General features: G+C 31.9%; 1 protein-coding gene across 2 annotated transcripts; it reads right to left on the bottom strand.

The window, feature by feature from the left end:
* LOC127734186 (lateral signaling target protein 2-like) lies at positions 1 to 25,465 on the bottom strand. Of its 2 annotated transcripts, none has more exons than XM_052243920.1 (12): positions 25,341 to 25,465; positions 24,320 to 24,598; positions 21,088 to 21,234; positions 19,846 to 19,898; positions 19,148 to 19,237; positions 18,677 to 18,766; positions 17,778 to 17,879; positions 15,817 to 17,040; positions 15,060 to 15,226; positions 13,214 to 13,423; positions 9,051 to 9,154; positions 1 to 8,030 (listed from the first exon to the last, which is right to left on the bottom strand). In XM_052243920.1, exons 1-12 carry the CDS (start codon positions 25,374 to 25,376, stop codon positions 7,908 to 7,910), a joined length of 2,625 nt encoding a protein of 874 aa, XP_052099880.1. In that variant the 5' UTR covers positions 25,377 to 25,465; the 3' UTR covers positions 1 to 7,907. The 2 variants fall into 2 exon arrangements, with proteins under 2 accessions (XP_052099880.1, XP_052099879.1); XM_052243919.1 differs by having other exon boundaries at positions 15,060 to 15,229; positions 25,341 to 25,464.
* Positions 25,466 to 25,528: the final 63 nt, after the last annotated feature.

Genomic DNA, 25,528 nt, shown 5'->3' with positions numbered 1-25,528 from the left:
TATAATAGATTTATTTTAATATGAATGTTGTACAAAGAAAAATAAAGGCATTAGTATCAAATAACATCTTCAATCTTTTACTCTTCCCTAATTTTAACATCACAATTTGAAAAAAATCTCACCCTATAAGAGAAATTGATTATTTCACAAAAATATATTGCATACAAACTAAAAATCTATCTATGACAGAACAGAAAATGACCATTTAGACATTAGCTGTTAACCAGAGGAGGTATGATAAGATTCATTATCTAGACTCCTTTCAAAACTATTTTAGTTCAGAAATGTCAGCTGTGAATGCCACTGATATCATAAGCATGTTGAAATTCACATATTTGACCTAGAATAGCCATTTTGACACATAGATTTTGATAAAATTGAATAATAGTCAAGGTTTTCAAGAAAAAAGATATTTTACCTACAATTTCATCATCTTCTAAGACACTGTGTAGTGAAATATCTTTTCGGATAAAGCCTTGGCTCATATCTAAATATTCATAACAAGATCTCAAAATAAGGCTATTTTGGCATTTTTTGCAATTTTGCATTAAATGCAAGACGTTTTAATCTCCAAAGCAAAGATGCAAGACAAATGTCAATATAAATACTGATGTCATACAAATTAACGCCTTGTAAACATCTAAAGGACGTATTTAAAAGATTAGTAATGCTTTTTTTTTTTGAATTTAGATGACCAAAAATATGGCCTTATCGTACCTTCTCCTTCTAGATTATTTTCATAATTGAAATTTCCATTTTAGAGAATTGAAGTGTATCTCAATCATAAACTCATCATTGTCTTTAAAATATAAATATTGTATAAAGGAACAATTATCCAAATGAAATCATCAGTGATTTTACATGAAAAATTTTCTCACCTCAAATTCATTGGGTGATAATTATCTAAGAACTTAAACTGGATTTTACAATGTAATACATGCTGTATTCTCTTCATTTTATATCACATGGTTCAATTTCATGCCAATGGAATTGCTAATGGATTCCTTACATAACAATAAACAGGTTTTAAAATTATCCTTTATTTCTAAATCTTTACATGTATCATTGAAATTGTAGTGTGGTCGCACTTTTAAAAACCCTTTTTCAGGAACAAGGGTTTTAATTCATTTCATCTGTAATTTAAGACATTTTTCATTTAATAAAAATGTCCAACAGCTTTATTTTGCATATTGCATTCTGACATTTTGAACAATTCTGAATGTGGACAGAACATCAAAATTGTCAATGAGCATAGATGATCTTCAAACCTTTTTGTTGTAGAAACAGTTCAGTAATGTTTTAGATAGATATGTACTCAGAAGACGTATGCATTGACAAAGTGAGCTTCTGTCCCAAACTGGAAACATGCTTGAGAAAAAAATAATATATTAATGACCTTAATCTGTGACCTCTTCAAGTTAAATTAATTCTATGTTTTAGATATTTTAAAGCAGTTATAGTTATCACTGTGCTTCATATATTATATACTATTTCATAGAGAAGATAATTAAAAACCTGCAGTCCCAGTTATGACTATATATTTCAGACAATATGAGAACATTGACAAATTAATTTTTTATGTATCCAAAATTTGTTTCATGAATTTCAATTTATTGTTGCCAATTATATTAATGAACAAGAAATGATTGTAACAGGATGCTGTTACGAAGTCTCCCAAACGAAGCTCCCATAATTCGTTATTCCCAGGGTCGCCTGACATTGGGCAACGTCCAGTGAAAATTGGTTTGGTCCAGTAAAGTTATATGCATTAGTGATGCCTGGGGACTAACCTTGTATATCATTCAAATCATCTTGGCATGACAAACCAGAATATATATGGTTTAGGGGTGGGGATCTCGACCATTTACAAGATATAAGAACTTTCTCAAATGGCAGGGGGTGGGGAAGACCCCTGGGGACTAACCCTGTATTTCATTTGATGTGCTTTATCATGACAAACCAGAATATATATGGTTAAGGGGTGGGGATCTCAACCATTTACAAGATATTAGAACTTTCTGAAATGGCAGGGGGTCGGGATGACCCCTGGGGACTAACTCTGTATATCATTAAAACCATCTCAGCATGACAAACCAGAATATATATGGTTTAGGGGTGGGGATCTTGACCACTTAGAAGATATTAGGACTTTCTTAAATGGCAGGGGGTGGGGGTGACCCCTGGGGACTAACCCTGTATTTCATTTGATGTGCTTTATCATGACAAACCAAAATATATATGGTTTAGGGGTGGGGATCTCGACCATTTACAAGATATTTGAACTTTCTGAAATGGCAGGGGGTCGGGATGACCCCTGGGGACTAACCCTGTATATCATTTAAACCATCTTAGCATGACAAACCAGAATATATATGGTTTAGGGGTGGGGATCTTGACCACTTACAAGGTATTAGAACTTTCTCAAATGGCAGGGGGTCGGGATGACCCCTGGGGACTAACCCTGTATATCATTCAAACAATCTTAGCATGACAAACCAGAATATATATGGTTTAGGGGTGGGGATCTTGACCACTTAGAAGATATTAGAACTTTCTTAAATGGAAGGGGGTGGGGGTGACCCCTGGGGACTAACCCTGTATAACATTTGATGTGCTTTATCATGACAAACCAAAATATATATGGTTTAGGGGTGGGGATCTCGACCATTTACAAGATATTTGAACTTTCTCAAATGGCAGGGGGTCGTGATGACCCCTGGGGACTAACCCTGTATATCATTCAAACCATCTTAGCATGACAAACCAGAATATATATGGTTTAGGGGTGGGGATCTTGACCACTTACAAGGTATTAGAACTTTCTTTAATGGCAGGGGGTGGGGGTGACCCCTGGGGACTAACCCTGTATTTCATTTGATGTGCTTTATCATGACAAACCAGAATATATATGGTTTAGGGGTGGGGATCTCGACCATTTACAAGATATTAGAACTTTCTCAAATGGCAGGGGGTGGGGATGACCCCTGGGGACTAACCCTGTATATCATTCAAACCATCTCAGCATGACAAACCAGAATATATATGGTTTAGGGGTGGGGATCTTGACCACTTACAAGGTATTAGAACTTTCTTAAATGGCAGGGGGTGGGGGTGACCCCTGGGGACTAACCCTGTATTTCATTTGATGTGCTTTATCATGACAAACCAGAATATATATGGTTAAGGGGTGGGGATCTCAACCATTTACAAGATATTAGAACTTTCTGAAATGGCAGGGGGTCGGGATGACCCCTGGGGACTAACCCTGTATATCATTCAAACCATTTCAGCATGACAAACCAGAATATATATGGTTTAGGGGTGGGGATCTTGACCACTTAGAAGATATTAGAACTTTCTTAAATGGCAGGGGGTGGGGCTGACCCCTGGGGACTAACCCTGTATTTCATTTGATGTGCTTTATCATGACAAACCAGAATATATATGGTTTAGGGGTGGGGATCTCAACCATTTACAAGATATAAGAACTTTCTCAAATGGCAGGGGGTCGGGATGACCCCTGGGGACTAACCCTGTATATCATTCAAACAATCTTAGCATGACAAACCAGAATATATATGGTTTAGGGGTGGGGATCTTGACCACTTACAAGGTATTAGAACTTTCTTAAAGGGCAGGGGGTGGGGGTGACCCCTGGGGACTAACCCTGAATTTCATTTAATGGGCTTTATCATTTAGAACATTTTCAATTAAAAAGATTGTGTCTATCACAAACGGTTTTCAATTTATAATCATTTGAAAATTTTAAAAAATAAAATCCCATAGGGTTCCTTAGTAAAACCCTCTTTTCTTTTTGCCCCTCAAAGTACCCCTTTATAAACCCCATTGCACAAACAAAACCCTGATTGCACCACTAGACATGTTAGTCTAACATATTGTGAAACCCTAAGTTAATCTGACAAGCGGTTTTGGAGAACGGGTGCGGACAAGTTCAAATTTAAAAGCGGCGGAAGAAGAAGAAGAAGAAGAAGAAGAAGAAGAAGAAGAAGAAGAATAATAATAATAAGAACTGAGCAAAAACAATAAGTCTTCCCAAACTTCGTTTGGGAGACTTAATTAATGAATGAAAGGAGTTTACAAGGGGTGGATTACCCTGGAAATTAATGAAATTTTTCAATTAGGATAGCACCGTCTTTACAGAAATGTATTTTGATATATTCAATAGACAGTATTTTACAATGTTTTGTCAGTCACAATGTCATTAAGACCTCAGAACTAAATGTTTTGAATCAAAATAACATTTTATGGAACCAATTTTCTGGGTTACTTCTGATTAGTTTTTGGAGTCAAGAGATATTGACCATGTATTTTGAAGAATATGAATTTTACAATCAGAAAGTTTTACACTAAAATTGAGTGAATTTATACATGGGTTTATTACAAATGTTTTCATGCCTTACTCTGAATTGGTGCAAAGTCTTTTTAGTGTTATCTCTATGAAATTGTGGTATACAGAACTATGGAAACCTTGTTTTTCACATATTGTTATTGAATGGTGGTTATTTGATAAAATCAAGAGACATATTACAACCATAGCATACACAACCCTTAGAATATAATGTTTAATCACTATACTGATCAAACTTTTAAAGATTATAGAAACAAAGCATTAAATAAGTCAAGAAAATTTATATATTGTAATGACTCTAAAATTAAGTCTTTTAAAAAGGCATGAAAATTAATGTTAAATTAAGTTTTTCAGCATAACTGAGTTTGTATTGACACTTTCCTATGTCATATTTTAAAAGGAAATCCTATGCTTATATCTTGTACTTGGTTGACCTGTACACGGAGAAAAATAAATACACTTAAAATATTTGTTTAAATGACATGCCTTAACCAGGCAGAAACAGACCATGCACAACTTTGTAAAGATTTATTTTGGTTGTGAGTGATAATGCAAATTTACCTTCAAGATAAAACAAGATGAAATGGATCTAAAAAATGTTTTAAAAGACATGTCTAAACAAGACAGAAACAGACCATGTGCAACTTTGTAAAATAATGTTTTTGTTGTGTGTGATGATGCAAATTAACTTCAAGTTAAAACAAGATGAAACTGTGCACTGAAACTCAAGGCAGACAAAATCTACCACATTCATCAGATGTACATTGTAATATACCCTTCATTGGTAGTGTCATAACAATTTTCTGTGATTTTGTACCGTATATATATTTATTTGTGTATGCATTTTTTAAGAGGTAGAGACAATTATACCTGTAAGAATGTATGGATAAAGACAATTTTATTCCTCCCCTATACCTTGGCTTTGGAATGTAATAGATAATCAAAATCACTGTGTCTTCATGTGTCTTTTTCTAGTTTGAAAACCTCATGTCTTTTTTTTTTACAACTGCAGAAAATATTTCTTTACTTGAACCCTTCAGGACTACATGAAATCAGACATTTATTTTTCTTTTTTATGTAACAGATTTATCAAAGAAAAAAATCTCCCCTTTCAGTAGAGTAAGCATTGCCTAGTTATTAGTAAGAAATGTGGTGAGATTGAAATATTTAGTCTACATGTACCATCTAACCATATAAATGGAGTGCCTTTAGCTGACAGGGGTGTTAACAAAATTTTGTATACATGTATTGTTTTTAATGGAACTATTCTAGCAGGAAGAAAAATATAAGATATATAATGATCTAATTTAATAATTAATATTATCATTGATGTTTAGTACTTATGACAGATAAAAATAAATTTCCATATGTTTGGAATAAAAAAATACTTAAAAAAAAATGCAAGTAACTTGCAAAAGAAAATTGACTGGACTGTTTATAACATTTCAGTTAAAAACATGATTTCTATTTCAATATAAATATTTTATATGCAAAGTATTATGGAAAAAGAGAAGAACCAGAGATTATTTCTCAATATTTTTAGTTTCAAATGTATTATATATCATACCACAAAAATATGTAAGCTTGTATAGTGCTTAATGAATGACCAAAAATGTTTTAATGAAACTGTCATGATACAAAACTATTATCTTTTCATGATCAACATAATGATTAAATATTAAGCATATTAACACATGACACATGCATAGTATAAAAATTTATACAAATAAAAGAAATGATTGTGTTAAGCAGTAAACTATGGGTTAACAAATAAAACATAACGATTCACAGGAACTAACACAAAATGCTAAATTAACAAAACAAAAAGAGGCAAAACACAGCAACAGAAAGCACCATACAAACTGATATAACTTAATTTTACATAACATAAAACATGAACTTAATAATGACAAATTTATTATAACTTAAAATAATGTAATACCGGGGTAATATCAAAATTATCATAGCTTAAAGCACACAAAAAAATTAATATAATATATATCTGTAAATATCTAAATGCTTGGAAAATGAATATAAAGAGCAAGTCTCTAGATTTTAAAAAAGCCTTCCTGTTAACTAATGTTTGTCTTCAGGTTAATTTTGGGATGAATTCATCTATGTATATTTAAAATGTATCAAATAAAGAAAATCTGCAGCTTACAAACTAAAACTCTGTCTGAAAATTCACAAATCTCAAATTATTGATGCCAAATTCTGTCAATTTTTTTTAAAATGATAGAGAACTTGTACAACTATGGGCTTTTTCACAATACTTCATTGTATGTAGATTGAAGGAATGACATGCTTTATCAAAATTTTATTAATTTGTTTAAAAACTTCCACAATTAAATTATACTATTATGTACTAATATTTTATTATCATTTAATAAATATAGAATAAACATACAAAAACTTTCCATTTTATACTTTTTCCATCTCAGAAATAATAACAATACTAAAAAATAATACAGCAATTTGAATATAAATAAGACAAAATCATAGACCTGCATAATATTTCATAGTTCTTATAAAAATAATCCAGGTGAGCAACAGAAGTCTTGTGGAGATTTATCACTATGTTCTTTTACTTTTAGCACTACTATATACATTATAGAATAAGCAAGCACCTATTTGAGTTACAATATCCTGCACTAAATTTAAAAAGGTAAGAAATTATTTCCCTCATCATCCATTCTCTTTCCAGCATGACTGCACTTTTTCATTATTTTTTTTTCCAGTTAATATTTGGAATGGTGTAAATCATGCATGGTTACAGCTGATTTACTTAAAAGTACCAGCAAAGGTGTAACATCCATGTAGTATTAAAATTACTACTGAAAATAAATTTTACACACTGATTGATCTGCCAAATCTTTTGTTCATCTATTGATAATTATATTTTTTAGAAAAAACTAAAGTTAATTTTAATTTAGATAAATACTACCTCAAATGGTTTGTGCCTTGTGATGTGTGGAGATGTTTACTAATATAGAATTATTAAAACTGATTCACATATTTTGTTTAATATGAATGCTATCTGATATGTTCCTTTGCAGACAAAAAGCATGTTAGCAGATTTAACTTTTCAGTTAGAAAATGTAAAATAATAAATAACCAGAACAACACATTTCTTCTCCCCATCATACATGTGATACCCATTTAACTATAATCCACCAAAATAGTAGTTTCTTCATTCATTATTTTCTTATTCTGATATAAAATGATGAAAAATAACGTGGTCTGTAAAACAAATATATTACAGAAACAGCAAGTTTCAAAGTAGAAAATTTAATGTTTGTAGGAAAATGATGAGAAAACTATTCTTTGCATCTCCATTTCGACTGTATAAACTATTATTTTCTTGGCTTTTATGTTCTTTTTTGCAACAGTGAATGGCATGATATGGCAAACAAAAATCCAATTACAATATATGATGATGTATAATAGATCAGTATAACAAATTTAAATGCAGCTGCTAATAAGTAACTCAGTAAATCATTCAGTGTCCTCTGAGAATGTTTGAAACGAACAGAATTCCTTAACTTTCTGATACAAACGGTGTTACTTGGAACATAAAACATCTGTTGCAGACTCGGACTGGAGTTGAATGTCCAAAGTGTGGGAGGGGTACATTATTGTTGGAACACAGTCCACAGAATATCTGAAATGATATACATGTAAATAGAAATCAGTTATTATAAATAAAATCATATAGCCAAAATATCACCACACCAGTAAAGGGGAATATTTTAGCTCTAGGATTCCCAACTTTGCTTTAAAAATGCTTCAGAGTGAATATCATATCACCATTGGTTTTTATAGTAATGATGCCCATGTAACTTGTGATTTTTGACAGTGTCTCCATCAAAATTATGTTTTGCTTTGCATGCCTACCGGTATATGTGGATTCATAATCCTTTGTTATAATATATTATTTAAGGTCGCAAATTATGAATAATTATCTTTTATGTAGCAGAGTATATTACACAACGGGTGCCACATGTGGAGCAGGATCTGCTTACCCTTCCGGAGCACCTGAGATCACCCCCAGTTTTTGGTGGGGTTCGTGTTGCTTAGTCTTTAGTTTTCTATGTTGTGTCATCTGTACTATTATTTGTCTGTTTGTCTTTTTATTTTTGGCCATGGCGTTGTCAGTTTGTTTTCGATCTATGAGTTTGACTGTCCCTCTGGTATCTTTCGTCCCTCTTTTATATGTTTTTTATTGCAGGTGGTTTGGGGTTGCAATTTTTTTTTAATGCAGCATGTTACTTTGCAAGTGGGCCATGGCTAATGTGTGAAAAGTTTGTAAAACATATTGCGAGTCAGGCGAGTTTGCAGTTTTATTTTAAGAGGGGCTTGGAATTTTGAAAGTTGGATAGTGTGTGAAAGTCTGCTTAACGTATAATGAGTTAGGTAATCTGAGTGGGGCATATTGAATTCATATTTTCAGTGCAAGAAATTATTTTCAAAGGGGGAACTAGTGTGTACAAAGTGACCTAGTTTGAGATTAACATGTAAATGTATTCACAATCTGTCCATACTTCAGATGTTGCATACTTTACATTTACTTTGGTAATTTTTTTAAAAGTTTATCTAAGAATATAACACACCCACAAACTACAGCATTATATCTGTATTTTGTTTTACAATATTGAAGCATAATGACTTATAGTTTACTAACCTTTCCACAATTTCTGCAGTGATGCCGTCTCCTTACAAAAGTAAATATAGCTTGACAGGATGTACAACTGATTGCCTGTCCATCTGGTACCCATTCTGGTGGTTCTAGGAGTAGAAATGTTATAATTTCAGTACTTTACAATTCTATCAAAATAATGTTGTTAGTGAATGTCATGTGCGTGTTTCCTTCTGGTAACATTGTTATCAAATAGGTGGCTACATGGTGTCACATTACATAATTTTTTTAAAATACTTTGTCACATTTAAATATTTTTTTTTAATTCCACTGATCAGGAAAAAAATATTGAGAGTTGAATATTCACACAAGAGTGCACAGCTGAAATGTCTCGCCTGCTTTACTGACCATTAATTTTATGTTGATAGTCCTAAATGTAAAGCTTTACTACAAGTATCACATAAACTTAACATGATCCAAGAAAATGAGGTCAAGGTCAGATAAACTATACCGGAAATACATGTACACCTTACAATCATTCCATACACCAAATATAGTTGACCTATTGTTTATTGTATCTAAGAAACAAACTAAACCATGAAAACTTAACGTTCACCAATGAACCATGAAAATGAGGTCAATGTCAAATGATACCTGCCAGACAGACACATACACCTTACAATCATTCCATACACCAAATATAGTTGACCTTAAGCTTATAGTATCTAAGAAACAAACTTAACCATGAAAACTCAACATTGACCAATGAACCATGAAAATGAGGTCAAGGTCAGATGATACCTGCCAGACAGACATATACACCTTACAATCATTCCATACACCAAATATAGTTGACTTATTGCTTATAGTTTTAAGAAATACAGACCAAAACACAAAAACTTAACATTAACCACTCAACCATGAAAATGAGGTCAAGGTCAGATGACACCTGCCAGTTGGACATGTACACCTTACAATAATTCCATACACCAAATATAGTAGACCTATTGCTTATAGTATCTAATATATGGACTTGACCACGAAAACTTAAACTTGTTCATTGATCCATGAAATAAGGTCGAGGTCAGTTGAAAACTGTCTGACAGGCATGAGGACCTTGCAAGGTACGCATATACTAAATATAGTTATCCTATTACTCATAATAAGAGAGAAATTAACATTACAAAAAATCTGAACTTTTTTTTCAAGTAGTCACTGAACCATGAAAATGAAGTCAAGGACCATGGACATATATGACAGACGGAAACTTCATAACATAAGGCATTTATATACAAAGTATGAAGCATCCAGGTCTTCCACCTTCTAAAATATAAAGCTTTTAAGTAGTTAGTTAACGCTGCCGCTTCTGCCACTGGATCACCATCCCTATGTCAAGCTTTCAGCGACAGAAGTCGCAGGCTCGACAAAAACCAGTTTAACCAAGTCATATATGTGCCTGTCCTAAGATAAGAATCTCGCCACTTATTGTCACTACTTCTTTATGTTTTGCCTTTTTCAGAAATAAAATGATCCCTGGTGAATTTATTGATAAAATATCTCGACTTCAAAATATTCAAAACTTGCCTTAAAGTCTGGGGACATAACCTTGTTACAGATAGACACACATACTAATTGTAATCGGCCTACCACCAGATCATTGAGTCAAGTGAAAGAAATTAAGTCCCAGTAGTTTGGTTTGAACGATTTTGTATTATTATCTGCATGATATCCTTTAGAAAATGTCCTGGTTTGTTATTTTTATACCTGTAATGAAAACCTTAATTTCTTTCACTTGACTCCATTGTCTTGTGGTAGGACGCTCACAACCAGTATGTGTTTCTATCGTAGAAAGATCAAGTGTCTAATAAATGATATTATGCTACCAATATTAATTTTTAAAAGTAACATTCAATAATTTCGTACTATTATTATCAAGCACTAGCTCATAGCCAGGTAAATCTCTGTTAAAAGCACACTTCAGGGGTCAGGGCAAGGCTTCCAAAACGGTCATATATTCCGGACATTTGTATAATGTCCGGTAAAAGTCCGGCTGGGCAAAGTATGAAACGGTCAACTACTTTTTAGTTTTCAAGGCTTTCTTAAGAGACGGTCATTTTAACATAATTTCGCGATCTTTTTGACCCAACCTTTTGTCTTTAACAGCCACACATTTTCGGTCATAAAAGTGACATGATCATTAAGTACTATCAAAACAACCCCTACTTTAATACCTTCTCATTTTAATCAAGGCTAATTAGTTGTCAAACAGCTGAAATTTACCTGTTCAGGTGACAGGTAAACTATTTTGAACCGGACATTGATCGGTCTATTCAAAGTTATTTTCTTACATTTCAGCGGTTTGCATCTAATTAACTAGTCAAAAAGATTTAAAATATCAGAAATACGTTTACAAATATGATTTGATGAAAAAATTAAAAAGGTGAAAATGAAAAATCGTCATAACCACGTTGTTTGAACCACAGACATGTCTCTGTTTGAACTAGTACACGTGTGTGCATGTGCGCAGGTGTGAAATTTAATTATGCATCCTAATTTCTTCAAAAAATGCTTAAATTGTCATTGATACCTTTATCTCACGTTTATTTCGAATATTTTCTTGAAGAAATAACGTAGAAAGAGCTACGTACACTCATTCATGCTTTGCAAACGTACACGGAATTTACATATCCGTCTCTGGTCCATGTTTTACCATTGTCAAGATAACATCCGGTATAAGATTTTAACGAATGTAAAGTTTTTGACAACGTTTTTTTGCACAAATAAAGAGTCTAAGGCAGATATAAGTACGCTGATGTTGCACACTTCGAATGATGCACTGCCAATTTAACAGTTTACATCAGAACTTTGAATTTGAATCAAAGAAAGTTTAATATCGTTTTTTTTTAATGTCAATCATTGGGATGGCCAACTCAGCAACTGAATACCATAATTGCCTTTTGTTTATTTAGTCTTAAGGGATTAAAATCGGGATAATATATAAAATGTCCGGCTGGCTAAAAATAATTTTGGAAGCCCTGGGTCAGGGATGTTTGTTCTTTAACCTTGCGGTTAATTAAATCAACTTCTTGGAGTTCAGTTAACCTAGGTGAACATGCAACGTTGAAGTGTGTATTTGGCATGGACAAAAACTGGTTAGAACAGAATTACATTTCCAAAATTTCATTGGTAAAAAAATTTGCAGAATACTAAACTAAAATGAAGGACCCACATATAGAACAAGCTGCAATGATCCATAAAATATAATTTCCGTTTTCTCATATCATATTATCGAACTTGACTAGATCATAAACTACTTTGAATTAATGTCTAAAAAAAAGGAGAAAAACGATACATAAATTCTTTACCATCAAGCTGAGGACTGTTTAATATATTGGGTACCCTTGGAAGAAACTTTTATAATAATGGATAGATGCTTTTAAAATATCCACTGGGAAATATTACATAAAAATTCAAAATGACACTTTAATGTGAAATATGACCATAAACCCTGCTTTTTTTCTAAAACATGCCAGATTTGAACATTCTAGCTTATAGGGTACAAGTCCACCGGAAGGCATGTCATCCTACCGAGAATATTTTCCTGATTCAAGAATCAACCAGCCTTTGCTGTTGCATTATTGGCAAAAAAGCTGCAAAATCTTTGGTTTGACCAGGATAGGATCAACACTTGAGGTGAGCAAGCTACCAGGACACTATCAAGGCAGCTGCAGGGATTATTAGAGAAACCAACCATAGAAGCAACTTAAGATACTTAAGGAATGACTGTAATATTTTTTCTGTCTATGAAGAAATAACATCAAAAATGTGGTGCACACTGAATAACTCGCGTAGCGGGTTATTTTAAAGTGTGCACCACATTTATTATGTTATTTCAAATAGACAGAAAAAATATTACAGTCATTTCTTATAATTTAATTCTAAATTCCATTTTAAACCGGAGTAAACCATGAAAAAACGTTGATGACGTCACGGTCACATGACAAAATTATGTCTATGAGCTGATAAACAAAACAACGTCAGCCAATCAGAAGACGCGTTACATCCAAAATTAAATTATAGAGTGATATTGCAAATGATGTTATGATAGAAACACTTATATCAGCTATTTATGAGTGCCATTCCTAAGAAACTTTTTACAAATTTGTATGGTACAACCATAAAGAAGATTATGTTTACATTTGACTCACCTCTACTCCTGTGACTATGGTTACTATTGCTACGCCTATATCTGTTGACTCTTGCAGCCTGTAATTGAGCCTGAATTTGTTGTGTTCTATCAAATTTCGTTCCTACACTTTCTATTTCATCTGGTTCACTTGATGAATTCATATCAAAGACACTCTTCAAGATATTTCTTAAATCCCCTGCATAGTTAGTTTGTAGCTGATCTGCTACACCTAAATGACAATTGATCACACATGAACAAACATGTTTCAATAAGATATGAAATGTTCTGAAACTTTCCCAAAACTCACAATGACATAACAATCCTACAAGAAATGTTGGTGTGGTAGTGCTAACAATACAATTTTATATATAATTAATGTTTCCAAGGGGTATAATTCTCTTGAAAATTGTTGATCGGCCCAGATTTTTTTTTGTTAAAATAAACTTTTGATATAAATTTTATCAATATCTGGCTGGAATTTTACACTTGAGAGTGCCTTCAATGCCATTTTCTATAGAATTCACATTTCAAAGGGACATTACTTCTTTAAAAATTAAAGAACCTTAGTGAGCACGCTCACATACCCCACGTCCTCACATTGTCATTGGAGAAATAAAATATGTGTAAGAAAAAAAAATTGAATCATAATTTCCTGTCAATATGCACATCTACATAGTATGTCCTTATTAACTACAAAGTTTCATGAAATTATGTTGTGTGGTTTCAGAGGAGTTGCGATGAAAAACTGTTGCAGAAGACATTGAAGCAAATAAGTTCAAAGGGGCGTAACTCCTAGAAAAAATATTGAATCATAATTTCCTGTCGATATGCACATCTACATAGTATGACCTTATTATCTACAAAGTTTCATGAAATTCTGTTGTGTGGTTGCAGAGGAGTTGTGATGACAAACTGTTGCAGTAGTACATTGAAGCAAATAAGTTCAAAGGGGCGTAACTCCTAGAAAAAAAATTGAACCGTAATTTCCTGTCGATATGCACATCTACATAGTATGTCCTTATTATCTACAAAGGTTTCATGAAATTCTGTTGTGGTATATCAGAGGAGTTGCGATGACAAACTGTTGCAGTAGTACATTAAAGTAAATAAGTTCAAAGGGGTGTAACTCCTAGAAAAAAAATTAAATCGCAATTTCCTGTCGATATGCACAACTACGTAGTCACAAAAAAGAAAAAGTATGGACAAGGAAAACTAAATTTAAAGCTAAGCATGAAATCAGGTAAAACTAAACATGCTAAAAGTGTTCCCAAATGCTGCATTTCTGAGAAATAATCATTGGGAAACTGTATGCCTTGACCATATACCTTGGAAAATTAGGAAGGTACCATGTACATAGTTTAGAATTATGGTACAGTATGCCTTAATAAATAATTGCATTTTTAAAATTCTTGACATGTTTTTACACATTGCATGTACAAGTATGGTAGTTCTTAATATTATTAATCGAATATTTTTAAGGATTTGTGATTCTTTAAAACTTGCTCACATGTACATTTGTACTTACTCAGCTTGTATGCCAGTACTGTTGTGTTTAGCTTTCATAGGTCAAAAACAGCATATCGCATAGGGCATACAGCATGTTACTAAAAATACATTCTAGAAATCCCCAATATTATATTGTTCATGCAATAGTTGTTGATTAATAATATAACATTTGTCGCCTTTGGTTGAGATCAATTTGATGTTATATCGACCTCGGACTTCGTGCTCAGTCAATATGCTTCTCTACGTCAATATAACCTCGTATCGACCTCATAAAAAGGCTATAATTGTATAATATCACTGTTATATTGTTGCTGAAGCCTTTTTCTGTATGATCTGTGTGAAGGGAATCACAGTCTTACCTGATATACAAACAAATAGTCTGTGGATAAGATCACTACTACTACGAAATCTGGACCGGATTTCTTTCTTTGATGCCACAGCAGCAGCTTTGACAGCAAGTTCTATTTCTTCATCATCTTGGCTATCTGATGTGTAAGAACTGGTATCTGAACTACCACTGCTATCACTACTGAAATATTACATGTATTATTTAGGAGTTATTTCATTTTCAGAAAACTAGATTTTTTTTATAAAAGTACACTGTCATTTCAATTTTTGATAAATTTTTACTTTTTTTTTCAATCAAAACAAGCATGGCAAAGGGAGTAAAATAATGTAATTTTTTTTTTTAAATTTTATATAATAAGTTTCTAATTCATATTGGTTTTTGTTAATTTCAAATAGATATTTCACTTAGATTTAATTCTTTTACAAGAGTGAGGCTTTCTATGTATTGTTTTATGCCTTTATTAATTTCTTATCACAAACATTGTCTCCAATTTCCTTTTTCTGTTAAGACAGCAAGGAATGGAGAAATTAGTTAAAAAATATTGGCATTCAAGATGATCAAATCCCAAATCCTTAATCAATAAACACAGTTATCATTTAAATTCCCATTTTATAAACCAGTTGCTTAATATAGTTGTAGCATTTAGTACTATAAAAGTATTAATTTCTTTTTCATTTAGGCTTTGAAAAATACAAGCTGAACTATTGCAATTTTGTATGATCCTAACCACCAACTTTACATTTCTAATGACTATTCCCATTACTGACCTTTCTCTTTCCCAGTCATAATTATTATCATGTACACTAGAGAAGGTGTTACTGATAGTTCCATTGTATCTAACACGTCTAACTCTCGTATCTTGTCGTCCAGTTTTATTTCTATGTGTTTCCTGTGTTGTACTATTAGTTCTACTTTTTCCTTTCTGTGTCTCTGGCTTAGCATTTGATTCAGGTTTTACTTCCCGTGTTCCTGATTTTGCGGTGGATCCAGTTTTACAATGAATTCTATCTATAGGTGGTTTTCTACTTTGTGTTGGTTTAGAATGAGACCTTGAAGTACTACAACTTTGTGTTGGTTTAGAATGAGACCTTGAAGTACTACAACTTTGTTGTTCATCAAGAGGTGGTTCAGATCCTTGTTTTTTGTCAATTTTAGATGCCTCTGACGAAGAAACTTGACTACAACCTTGTGCACTGGGATCATTTTCTGTTTCCTGTAAATGTTTAGAATCTGATGCTACTTTGACATCAGGTTGATTTTCAGTCTGTTTTCTATTTTCAAAGTTTGTCGCCAAATTTAAATCCTCAGTTTGTTTATCACAGTCCGAACACAAATTATATGATGCCATTTGTGGAATTTCAGAATTAAAGTCATTAGAAGGCTGCCCTGCACAATTATTAATTATATCGTTAATTATTGAAAGACATATGTCATGAATGTTTTCTGCATCGGTAGTATCACAAATATTATCTCCTAAAGATTCTGTGCTGTGAGCACTGGTTGTTGTCATAGCAACAGTTTCATTATCACAGATGTCCACCTCTTTTGGTGTTGCACTGTTTGTATCATCCAAAACTTCATTTGTACCCAAAAATCTATTTTCTTCCTCAGGGGAGACAACCCCACAAGAAACTGTGCCAGAGGTACTGGTATTCTCACTTTGCAGTCCAGAGTCACGACTTTCAGATTTATTCAAATGTGAAATAAAATTCCTATCATCACTTGGTGACAATGTTTGCTGAGATTCATCTAACTGGCTTATTTTGTCTAACCTTTCATTGGAAGACTTATTGTCCAAAGTTTTTTCCAAAGTAACAGTGATATCTGCATTGTTGTCAGCCTCTTCTGTACTATCCTCGAAGCCAGGATCAGTCTGAGAGTTCTGGTTCACCAAAGTAGTTTTTGGTATAACTTTCTCCACTGGTTCATTTGTACATAAGGATTTTTCTAACGATGCTAGCTCCTGTGGTGACAGTGTCTGCAATAATTCTCTACAAAGAAATATAAATTTTTTTTTATGCTATTCTGGTGCTTGATTGATTTCTCAAACATTTAAAAACCATTTTGTTTGTTACCCAAAGTTTAATTTTGTTTCTTGTGTGTGTACATTATTGTATCAATGGATAGTAAATATATAAATGTTTTGATTGGCTGAGGAAACCATATGACCCAGAGAAACCATACCTTCAACAGATACATGTACCTAGATTGATTAATAAGGTTATAAATGATATTTTTAGCAGCAAAGAAGGCCTGATAAGGCCATTTTTATATACCTTGAATTCAAAAATTAAAAGGTATTAAATCTATCAAATATAGGCCCTCAAATGATCACAAGACATTAATCTGCCATATATCGTTTGTATTAAATCTCAAAAAAAGCATCATTTTGAGACCTAATTACTGATTTTTAGATATAAGTCACAGCTTTATATTCACAAGATGTCTTACACAAAGACACCAGGCAAGAGTAAAACATCTTTTTAAATAAGGCTCATATTTAATTCTGATAAACTTTAGGTGTAAAATGGACATTCTAGGTAAGAAATTAATGCTTATTTATCCATCACATCTGTCATTTCAGCACTAAATGATCAGATTATTTTATTCTATTCATTTATAAATAAAATTATATACAAATTTTTTATACATATATTTGAAATTGGAAGGACCAGAACACAGTTCATACCATTTCTCCTCTTATTAGTACATAAGACATTATACTTACTTAATTTTGATCAACAAAGTCTGGAACGGTCTGAACATTTCTGACATTTCCAATCTATCACATATAGGATTTAATGGTCCATTAGAATAAATAAGTAGCCCACTAAAAACAATAAGTCTATGTGTTATTCATATAATAATGTGGCTAGCGGAACAAAAAAACGTGATACTGCCTGTGTTGATTTGAAACTCTAGTAAGAAAGTTATGAACTTTATAAGCTTGTGTGTCAATAAAAAGATATTCTTGAAAAACAATGACCATATATATATAGTCCTTAGAGTTTTTGGCAGGGTCAATGTTGGCCAATCTTTAATTTTATGTGTAATGTTTTATAGACTTTTATTTGTTGGTCTTTTTTTTTTTTTTTTATTGTGGTGTTGTCTGTTAGTATTTTCTGTTTCTTTAAAAATTGTTCCAGTGCTGGCCTATGACATTTTAGTACCAGTGTACCTTAATTCTCTGGGTTTTATTTAAATCCTGATCCTATCAGAAATGATTTTTTAAAGGTTTTATTATAAAACAATATCATCCACAATAAACTTTGTGAATATATCCTATTTATTCCAGGATTTTGTTTGAAATTTCTCGTAAAAAAAAACTGTGTAACGTCTACTTATATTTCACTGAGTCTCCATTATAAGTATAGTGAACTGTAATTGTTTACATCCTGGTCATTTGGTCTCTGATCCTGATCATTTGGTCTCTGATCCTGATCATTTGGTCTCTGTTGGATGATTGTCTCATTGGTGGTCATGCCTCCTTATTTTTATCTTGTACCAAAAAGCATTGATCCTATTCAAAAATTACTTCCCTTGTCTTGAATAGGGCTAAAAGACTTCCAACATTATCAATATAATATGAAGTTAATAACATATTTAAAGTGTGGATTTAATACCTACCAAACCATTGCTAGTCTTGGTATTGTAAACATTAAAGCTGGATCACAATCATCTATCTGGTCCTGAGTTAATAACTTTATCTTTAATGCCCTGAAAACATGATCATTTTTGCATAAATGTTTTACAAGAAAGTCAAAATTTCTTTTATCAATTTTTCTTTTGTCAAATGTTTAAAAATCTTAATTTCTATGAAAGTAATTGTTTCTCTAGATGTTTTAAATTCACAATTGTAAATAAAGGTTTATTGTTGGCACATTTAGTAGGAAGAACATAAGTCTGGATACAAACTGTCCTCATGTGCAAAATGCATATAGCTAACATTATTGAAAAAAGGTTCCATAAAAAATATGCCTCAAATGTTTAAACTTTTAGAACCTTTAAAGACTGACATACAAGATGACCTTTTCACTGTTTTCCTTTGAAAATTTCCTGATTTTATTCATTTGTCCAAATAAATATAGTTTCCCTTACCTCTGAACTGTTTCAGAGAACAGAACAGTGATCTCCTGGAGTAGGTCATACTCTTTCTTGCTCTTCACTGGTACCATAGTACTAACATAACTACAAAGTAATAACATGTAGACATATCATACAGTAATATAGCCTTTAAGAGTTTTTCTATTTTTTCTGTATTTTATGAGCATATCATTCTGTTGGCACTTTTATAGCTTTTTAAATAATTATACAAGAATACTTGTGTATAGAACACCATGTCTACCTCACATTTCAATATTCAGTGATTAGTGGAAAACTATTATAACTTGATGAATCATACTAAACATAAATCATTTTATACAATTTTCCAAAAAGTTACTATAATTTTTTTTTAAATGTCTTAGAACTTCTGATAATTTCTATTTCTAAATAGTCTTCCTGGTTGATTATAAAGTGTTCAATATATACACATCCCTTTGTATTTCAGAAAAGCATTTGAAGTCTGTTGTTTGCCTTTCACCAGATATTTGTGCATACCGGTAACTTTTTTTATTTTCCTATTGATTTGTAAGGACATTTTTTTCACTTTTGACTTCATTGAAAAATTTAAGTTGGTCCTAATATGTTTTACATAACTAATAAGAATTTACTGTTGCATTTTTTTTTTAAATTTGATAAAAATGATTTCTGCCTTTTAATTAATTCCCCTGTTTTCAGAGTCATCAAATAATTACCTATATTCAAATTCTGCAAACAATTTATCAAAAATCACCAACGCTTCTTTAATCTGAAAAAATATAAACAAATATTTTAATTTATAATCTATAAACACAAAGAAATGTCTGCTTTAACTAATAAACTGCTTCGCTGAGCGCAGCTGGATACGCCCGCAGGTCCAACCCTGAACAGTTGGGGCAAAAATGGACACAATATTCAAGCTTGATACAGGTCTGAATTTGGATTGTAATTAAGTATTTGACATATTATAAGTTTCTGAATAAATGTAGTCAAAGAACTTGAAATTGGTTATATGAATTGAATTTATATTCAATTAAAGATTTCTTGCTGTTGTGCAATACACTATGCTGTTGCACAATACTTAGTAAATCTGTTGTCAGACTATAAACAAATAAAATTTATAAAATTCTAAAGGGAGCTTACATCAATAGATATAAACAATTCACCAAAGTTTCATAAGAATTGCTGATAGCATTTTTGAGTTATTGTCTGAAAACTGGAAAATCACCCCTTTTTTAATGAATAAAACCCCATAACTTGGAAATATTAAATCTAAAATTTATAAAATTCTAAAGGGAGCTTACATCAATAGATATCAACAATTCATCAAAGTTTCATGAGAACTGCTGAAAGCATTTTGAGTTATTGTCCGAAAACTGGAAAATCCCCCTTTTTTTTTATGAATAAAACCCCACAACTTGGAAACGTAAAATCTAAAATTTATAAAAATCAAAAGGGAGCTCATGTCAATAGATATAAACAATTAACCAAAATTTCTTGCAAGTTGGTGAAAGCATTCTTGAGTTATTGTCCAAAAACTGGAAAATCCCCCTTTTTTTAATGAATAAAACCCCATAACTCGAAAACGTAAAATCTAAAATTTATAAAAAACAAAAGGGAGCTCACGTCAATAGATATAAACAATTCACCAAAGTTTTATGCAAATTGGTTAAAGCGTTTTTGAGTTAATGTCCGAAATGTTGACGACGGTCGGACAGACGGACAGAGGTATACCATAATACGTCCCGTAAACGGGCGTATAAAAACTGATAAAAAGAAATACGATGGATTATATATCTTTACATTGAACATTAAACAAATAACACACAATCAATCTATCAATGATATAATTAAAAGTTCAAATTTTAATGAAAAATTATACCAAATAAGATTGTAAAAGGACCTTATTGCATCCTTGTCATTTGTGCGTCAGCTACATGTAATAAGAAAATTCTTACCCTTTCATTATAAGAATAACTACGTAAACATTGTTCTCTTAGTAATGATCTTAATCTGTCTAAATTTTTAGTTAAGGCACGGGCAAGTGGTCTCATACTGGCACTCTCTAGTTCCCTATTCATTATACTGGAACCTGCAGCAAGGCACTGTAAAATAAGAAAATGGTGATGGTCAAATGTCTGAATATTAGATATCATTTATTTAAAGACTACATTATACATAGTAAGTTAAAAGGTGTGGAATAGATGCCATTAAACAGCAACCTCATACCACAAGTTAACCAAAATTTAACTATAGAGATGTAGCATGTGTAGTCTGTAGTGTTATTTTTTCTCCAAATTAATTTCATATATACATGTAATGTTCCATCCTGGTAAAAAATTAATTTTTAAACACCATCTTATATCTAGAAATTATAGCATCCATTCATAACACAATCTACAAGAACAAATATTTCAGATACACATGTAGAATCACATTCAGTCAGGGGTACTACTTGTACAAGTAATCTTTATTTACTTGAAAAAGTAAATAAAATATACTTATATAAGTTAATTATAATGTTTGAATAATCTCCCCTTAATTTTCTCAAAAATTTACTTGTATAAGTAATTTTTTTTTACAATCCCACAAAAATTCTCAAGTTTTGAGATGTAAAAACATGCCTTTAACAATTTTTCTCAGGTTAGCTTATAATTTTGTATTAGAGTTCAATGTTTCATCTCATTAAAAGTAATTTTTTTTTACAATCCCACAAAAATTCTCAAGTTTTGAGATGTAAAAACATGCCTTTAACAATTTTTCTCAGGTTAGCTTATAATTTTGTATTAGAGTTCAATGTTTCATCTCATTAATTCAACAAATCAAAGAGCTGAAAGCTCTAAGTAAAAATGACGCCATTGTCTCTCATATTGGGATATTTTTTATGCAGGTCTTGATTTTTACTTAATTTACCTACTGAATCTTAGGCGACGTTTCAGTTTATGGTAGGTAGGATGATTAATAGAATAGATATGAATTGTTTCCACAATCTATAGTGTTTTTATTTGTTTGTCAAGATATATATATACATGTGTGTGAAGTGAAAATAACTACTAGTTGTTCTGCTGTACAAAGAAATAGCTCAAGACTACCTGAACAATCTACAATATTCAAAGTAATATGTGAATTTGTTTCCCTTATTTGTAGAATTATTTAACAAAATGATTATGAAGAGCCTGTAGTAGGAAAGCTCTTATACCCAACATAGTCCTTATTCAAGAAATAAGTTACAGATGACCTAGTGACATAATCAAATTGTTATTTCAGTTACCTAAACATTGCTAAACATGATCAATTTCTTTAGATTTAGACAATAGTATTGTTATACTAGTTTCACAATTACAAACAAAGTGACACCATTTATACAACTTAATTTCATTGTGAAGAGCCTGTAGTAAGCAAGTTTACACTGAAATCTTAAAATGACAACTTAAATTATTGCAAAATTATTTTTTTTTCAAATGATTTAATGTTTAGTAATTGACCCGTAATAAATAAAGGAGATGGGGTGTGATTGCCAATGAGATAACAGTCTGATGTACTTTCTACCAGAGTCCAAACAATGTGGCTGTTGGCAGTTATAAGTCACTTTCAGACCTCAACAATGTACCAAACCGGTTTATTGTTTTCAGGTACCACAGGAAAAAGAGGAGTTGTGGCCAGGTGCTGCCAGGATTTAAAACTATTAGAATTACACAGTTTTGTCTGCATTCAGAGAAAATTTCATGGTGTAAACACAGCCATTTTTGTTGGTGTATATTATATGAACCTTAAAGGTGGATTATCAGATTATTGGTCACAGGAATATTAAAGTGATTGTTGACTTTTCAAATATAAAAATATGTGCAAAGAAGGAAATATATCTGATTCCTTGTGAAAATTAAAAGATAGAACATTGTACTTTAATTGATTTGGTAATTTAATTTCAAGAATGACTAAAATTTGTCCATTAGCTACTGTTTATTATGTTTATGGTTGAACTGTATCTTTGAACTTTGTCAATCAGTCATGATTTACTTCTTAAGCTGTGTAAGAACCTTCTTGTAATTGAAAATTGGTCTGCCATGATCACAATTTCTACAATATTCTGAGTTCCTAACAAGTTCAAAATTTAGCACATTTGCAGTTTACAATACCCGAAGATCAGGAGAAACAACCATATTGATTGGCTGATCACAGTTGTCTCCCTTGGGAAAATTTTGAGGAAAGTTCGAAATTGAGTACAGTAGATTTTAACAAAATCGTGGTTTAGAGGTTTTTACATGATCACAATCGTGCAATCGTGACAAGGGGTCAAAATTGAGTATTTCACGCCTGAATCGTGCAAGTTGGCAGGTATGACAGGTTAAGAAATTATTGAATGAAAATTACAAATTTAATTCTGTTCCAGTTGTATTTCCAACAATATGATTGAAAATTGTCCGACGGTCACGAAGGTTAATGACCGCCATTTTGTACACAACAAGACATATTGAAGGGAGACAACACCATCTGTTATTTTAAATGTACATTTGCAGCGCTGGAGTTGTCTTTCTTTTACCAATGTATGAGCATACTAACATTCACTTTAAGTATGTAAAATACGGAACCGAGTTCAGAATGCGGGTTGGAAGTCTGGTCAATGGTAAAAGAAAATTGACTGCGTCATTTTCTAAAAAAATTGCGCAAAGGCCTTCAAAAATTGCCCCTTGAGGGCTTGTAAATGAGCAGTGTTCTGAAGATAACAGACAAATGAGATTTTCATTGTCCATGAAATTACACTTAAATGATTAGTAAAGACATCTGCAAAGGACAGACAATCAAAAATTCTATTAGAGCAAAGAAGTCCTAAGAATTCAAGAAAAGAAGATAGGATGACTTTTTTACTTGTATAAGTAAAAAATTCTGAATGTCTAACATTTGTGTCTAAGGGACATAACTAAGCTCAATTTTTTTTTTCCTATACAAGTAAATAAAATACACTTGTATGAGTATCCTACAAATTTACTTATATATGTATATCAATATTTACTTCTTCAAGTAAATAAAAATTACTTGTACAAGTAGTACCCCTGACTGACATTCATGCAATATGGCATCACATTATCATAATGCTAAAATACCACTAGAACACTGCTGTACCTAAACCATAGGTCAAATTCTATATCTCCTTAAATTTACAAAAGCTATGAATATTTTTTCTTTACTAACCTCAGCTCCAAACCACAACTGTCCTGCCAAACTCTCTTGCAGGACATCATCTGGAAACTTAACCCTGAAATCACGGTTAGCTTTCAGTGTTGGTATGGCATCTACGATTATCTTCTCTATAACATTTAATACTTTGTCCTGACAGGACCTTAACTTTGTCACTAAAGCTGTACATCTCTCGGGATCTTTTCGACCATCAAAGCTATCTAATTCTGCAGCAACTTGGTTGAGCTCTTCATCAGTAAAATAGAACTTGGCTAACAGGGCTGCATCAGATTTCTAAAATAAATATGCAAAATGAAAATAATACCCAATGAATATGGTGCATACTACATGTAAGCGCCTTTATTGATATTTCTTTAATTTCTTCATCAGTAATGCTTAAACCTAAAACAAAATGAAAGCAAAGGATGTATAAGTACTTGAATCCATCTAAGTAGACTTTGCCTGATAGAAATATAGTCAAATCACAATCTGGTATACACATATAATTATGTTTAAATTCTTTTTGTACACTTATAAAGTATATTTTTTGTTATTTCATTCAAGTTTAATGAGACAACATTACCACTCACTGTGAAAGTCTTAAAATGTTTTAATGCAGATCCAAAACACAACATACAGCGTTTTAGCACAATTCTTAGACACACTATCAATCCTTTCTGAGCTTTGAAAGGTTGACAATCTTTTCCAGCTTGTTGATTCTGAAATTATGTAAACAAAGAACTTCCTAGTAAAAAATGTTTTATAGCTTTGTCTGTAAATAATACATTAATAAAATTTATATACACTGTTTCTCATAGGTAATAAATATAAACTAAAATTGCAACGTGATAATGATAAGAAAAAACAGGAGTGTATTAAACAGGATATGCTAGTAAACATAAACAACTCATGAACACAAAGCCACGACAAAATCCGACAAAAAGATATGATATATCTTGAATCTTTACGTTTGTGTCTACTTGTCAATATCAGTGTTTACCAAACCATATGTGAACGAAAGGAAACGATACGAAACCTTTGGTCTAAATAACCATCTTCTTATGGAGTACATTATTTAAGGAGTTCGTGTTTCATGTCAACAGTATCAAATTAGTCATCGTAAAGTTCATGAATGCACTTTCGTCATTTCCATAACTTCCGGTACGTCTTCTGCGTTAATCAAGCGTTTGATGATGCGGCATTTTAACTTTTGAACCAAGAAAT

The sequence above is a fragment of the Mytilus californianus genome, unplaced genomic scaffold, assembly GCF_021869535.1.
Source record: "Mytilus californianus isolate M0D057914Y unplaced genomic scaffold, xbMytCali1.0.p SCAF_3, whole genome shotgun sequence".
Classification (NCBI taxonomy): Eukaryota; Metazoa; Mollusca; class Bivalvia; order Mytilida; family Mytilidae; genus Mytilus; species Mytilus californianus.
The sequence above is the reverse complement of the archived record's forward strand: the minus strand, read 5'-3'. Positions and strand labels throughout refer to the sequence as shown.

Coding starts and splice junctions, on each gene's coding strand:
- LOC127734186 (XM_052243919.1), bottom strand. CDS start 25,376: ATGTACTCCATAAGAAGATGGTTATTTAGACCAAAG. Junction 21,235..24,319: donor AGTTGTGGTTTGGAGCTGAG/GTTAGTAAAGAA, acceptor CTTATTTTACAG/TGCCTTGCTGCAGGTTCCAG. Junction 19,238..19,845: donor TTTGCAGAATTTGAATATAG/GTAATTATTTGA, acceptor ATTACTTTGTAG/TTATGTTAGTACTATGGTAC.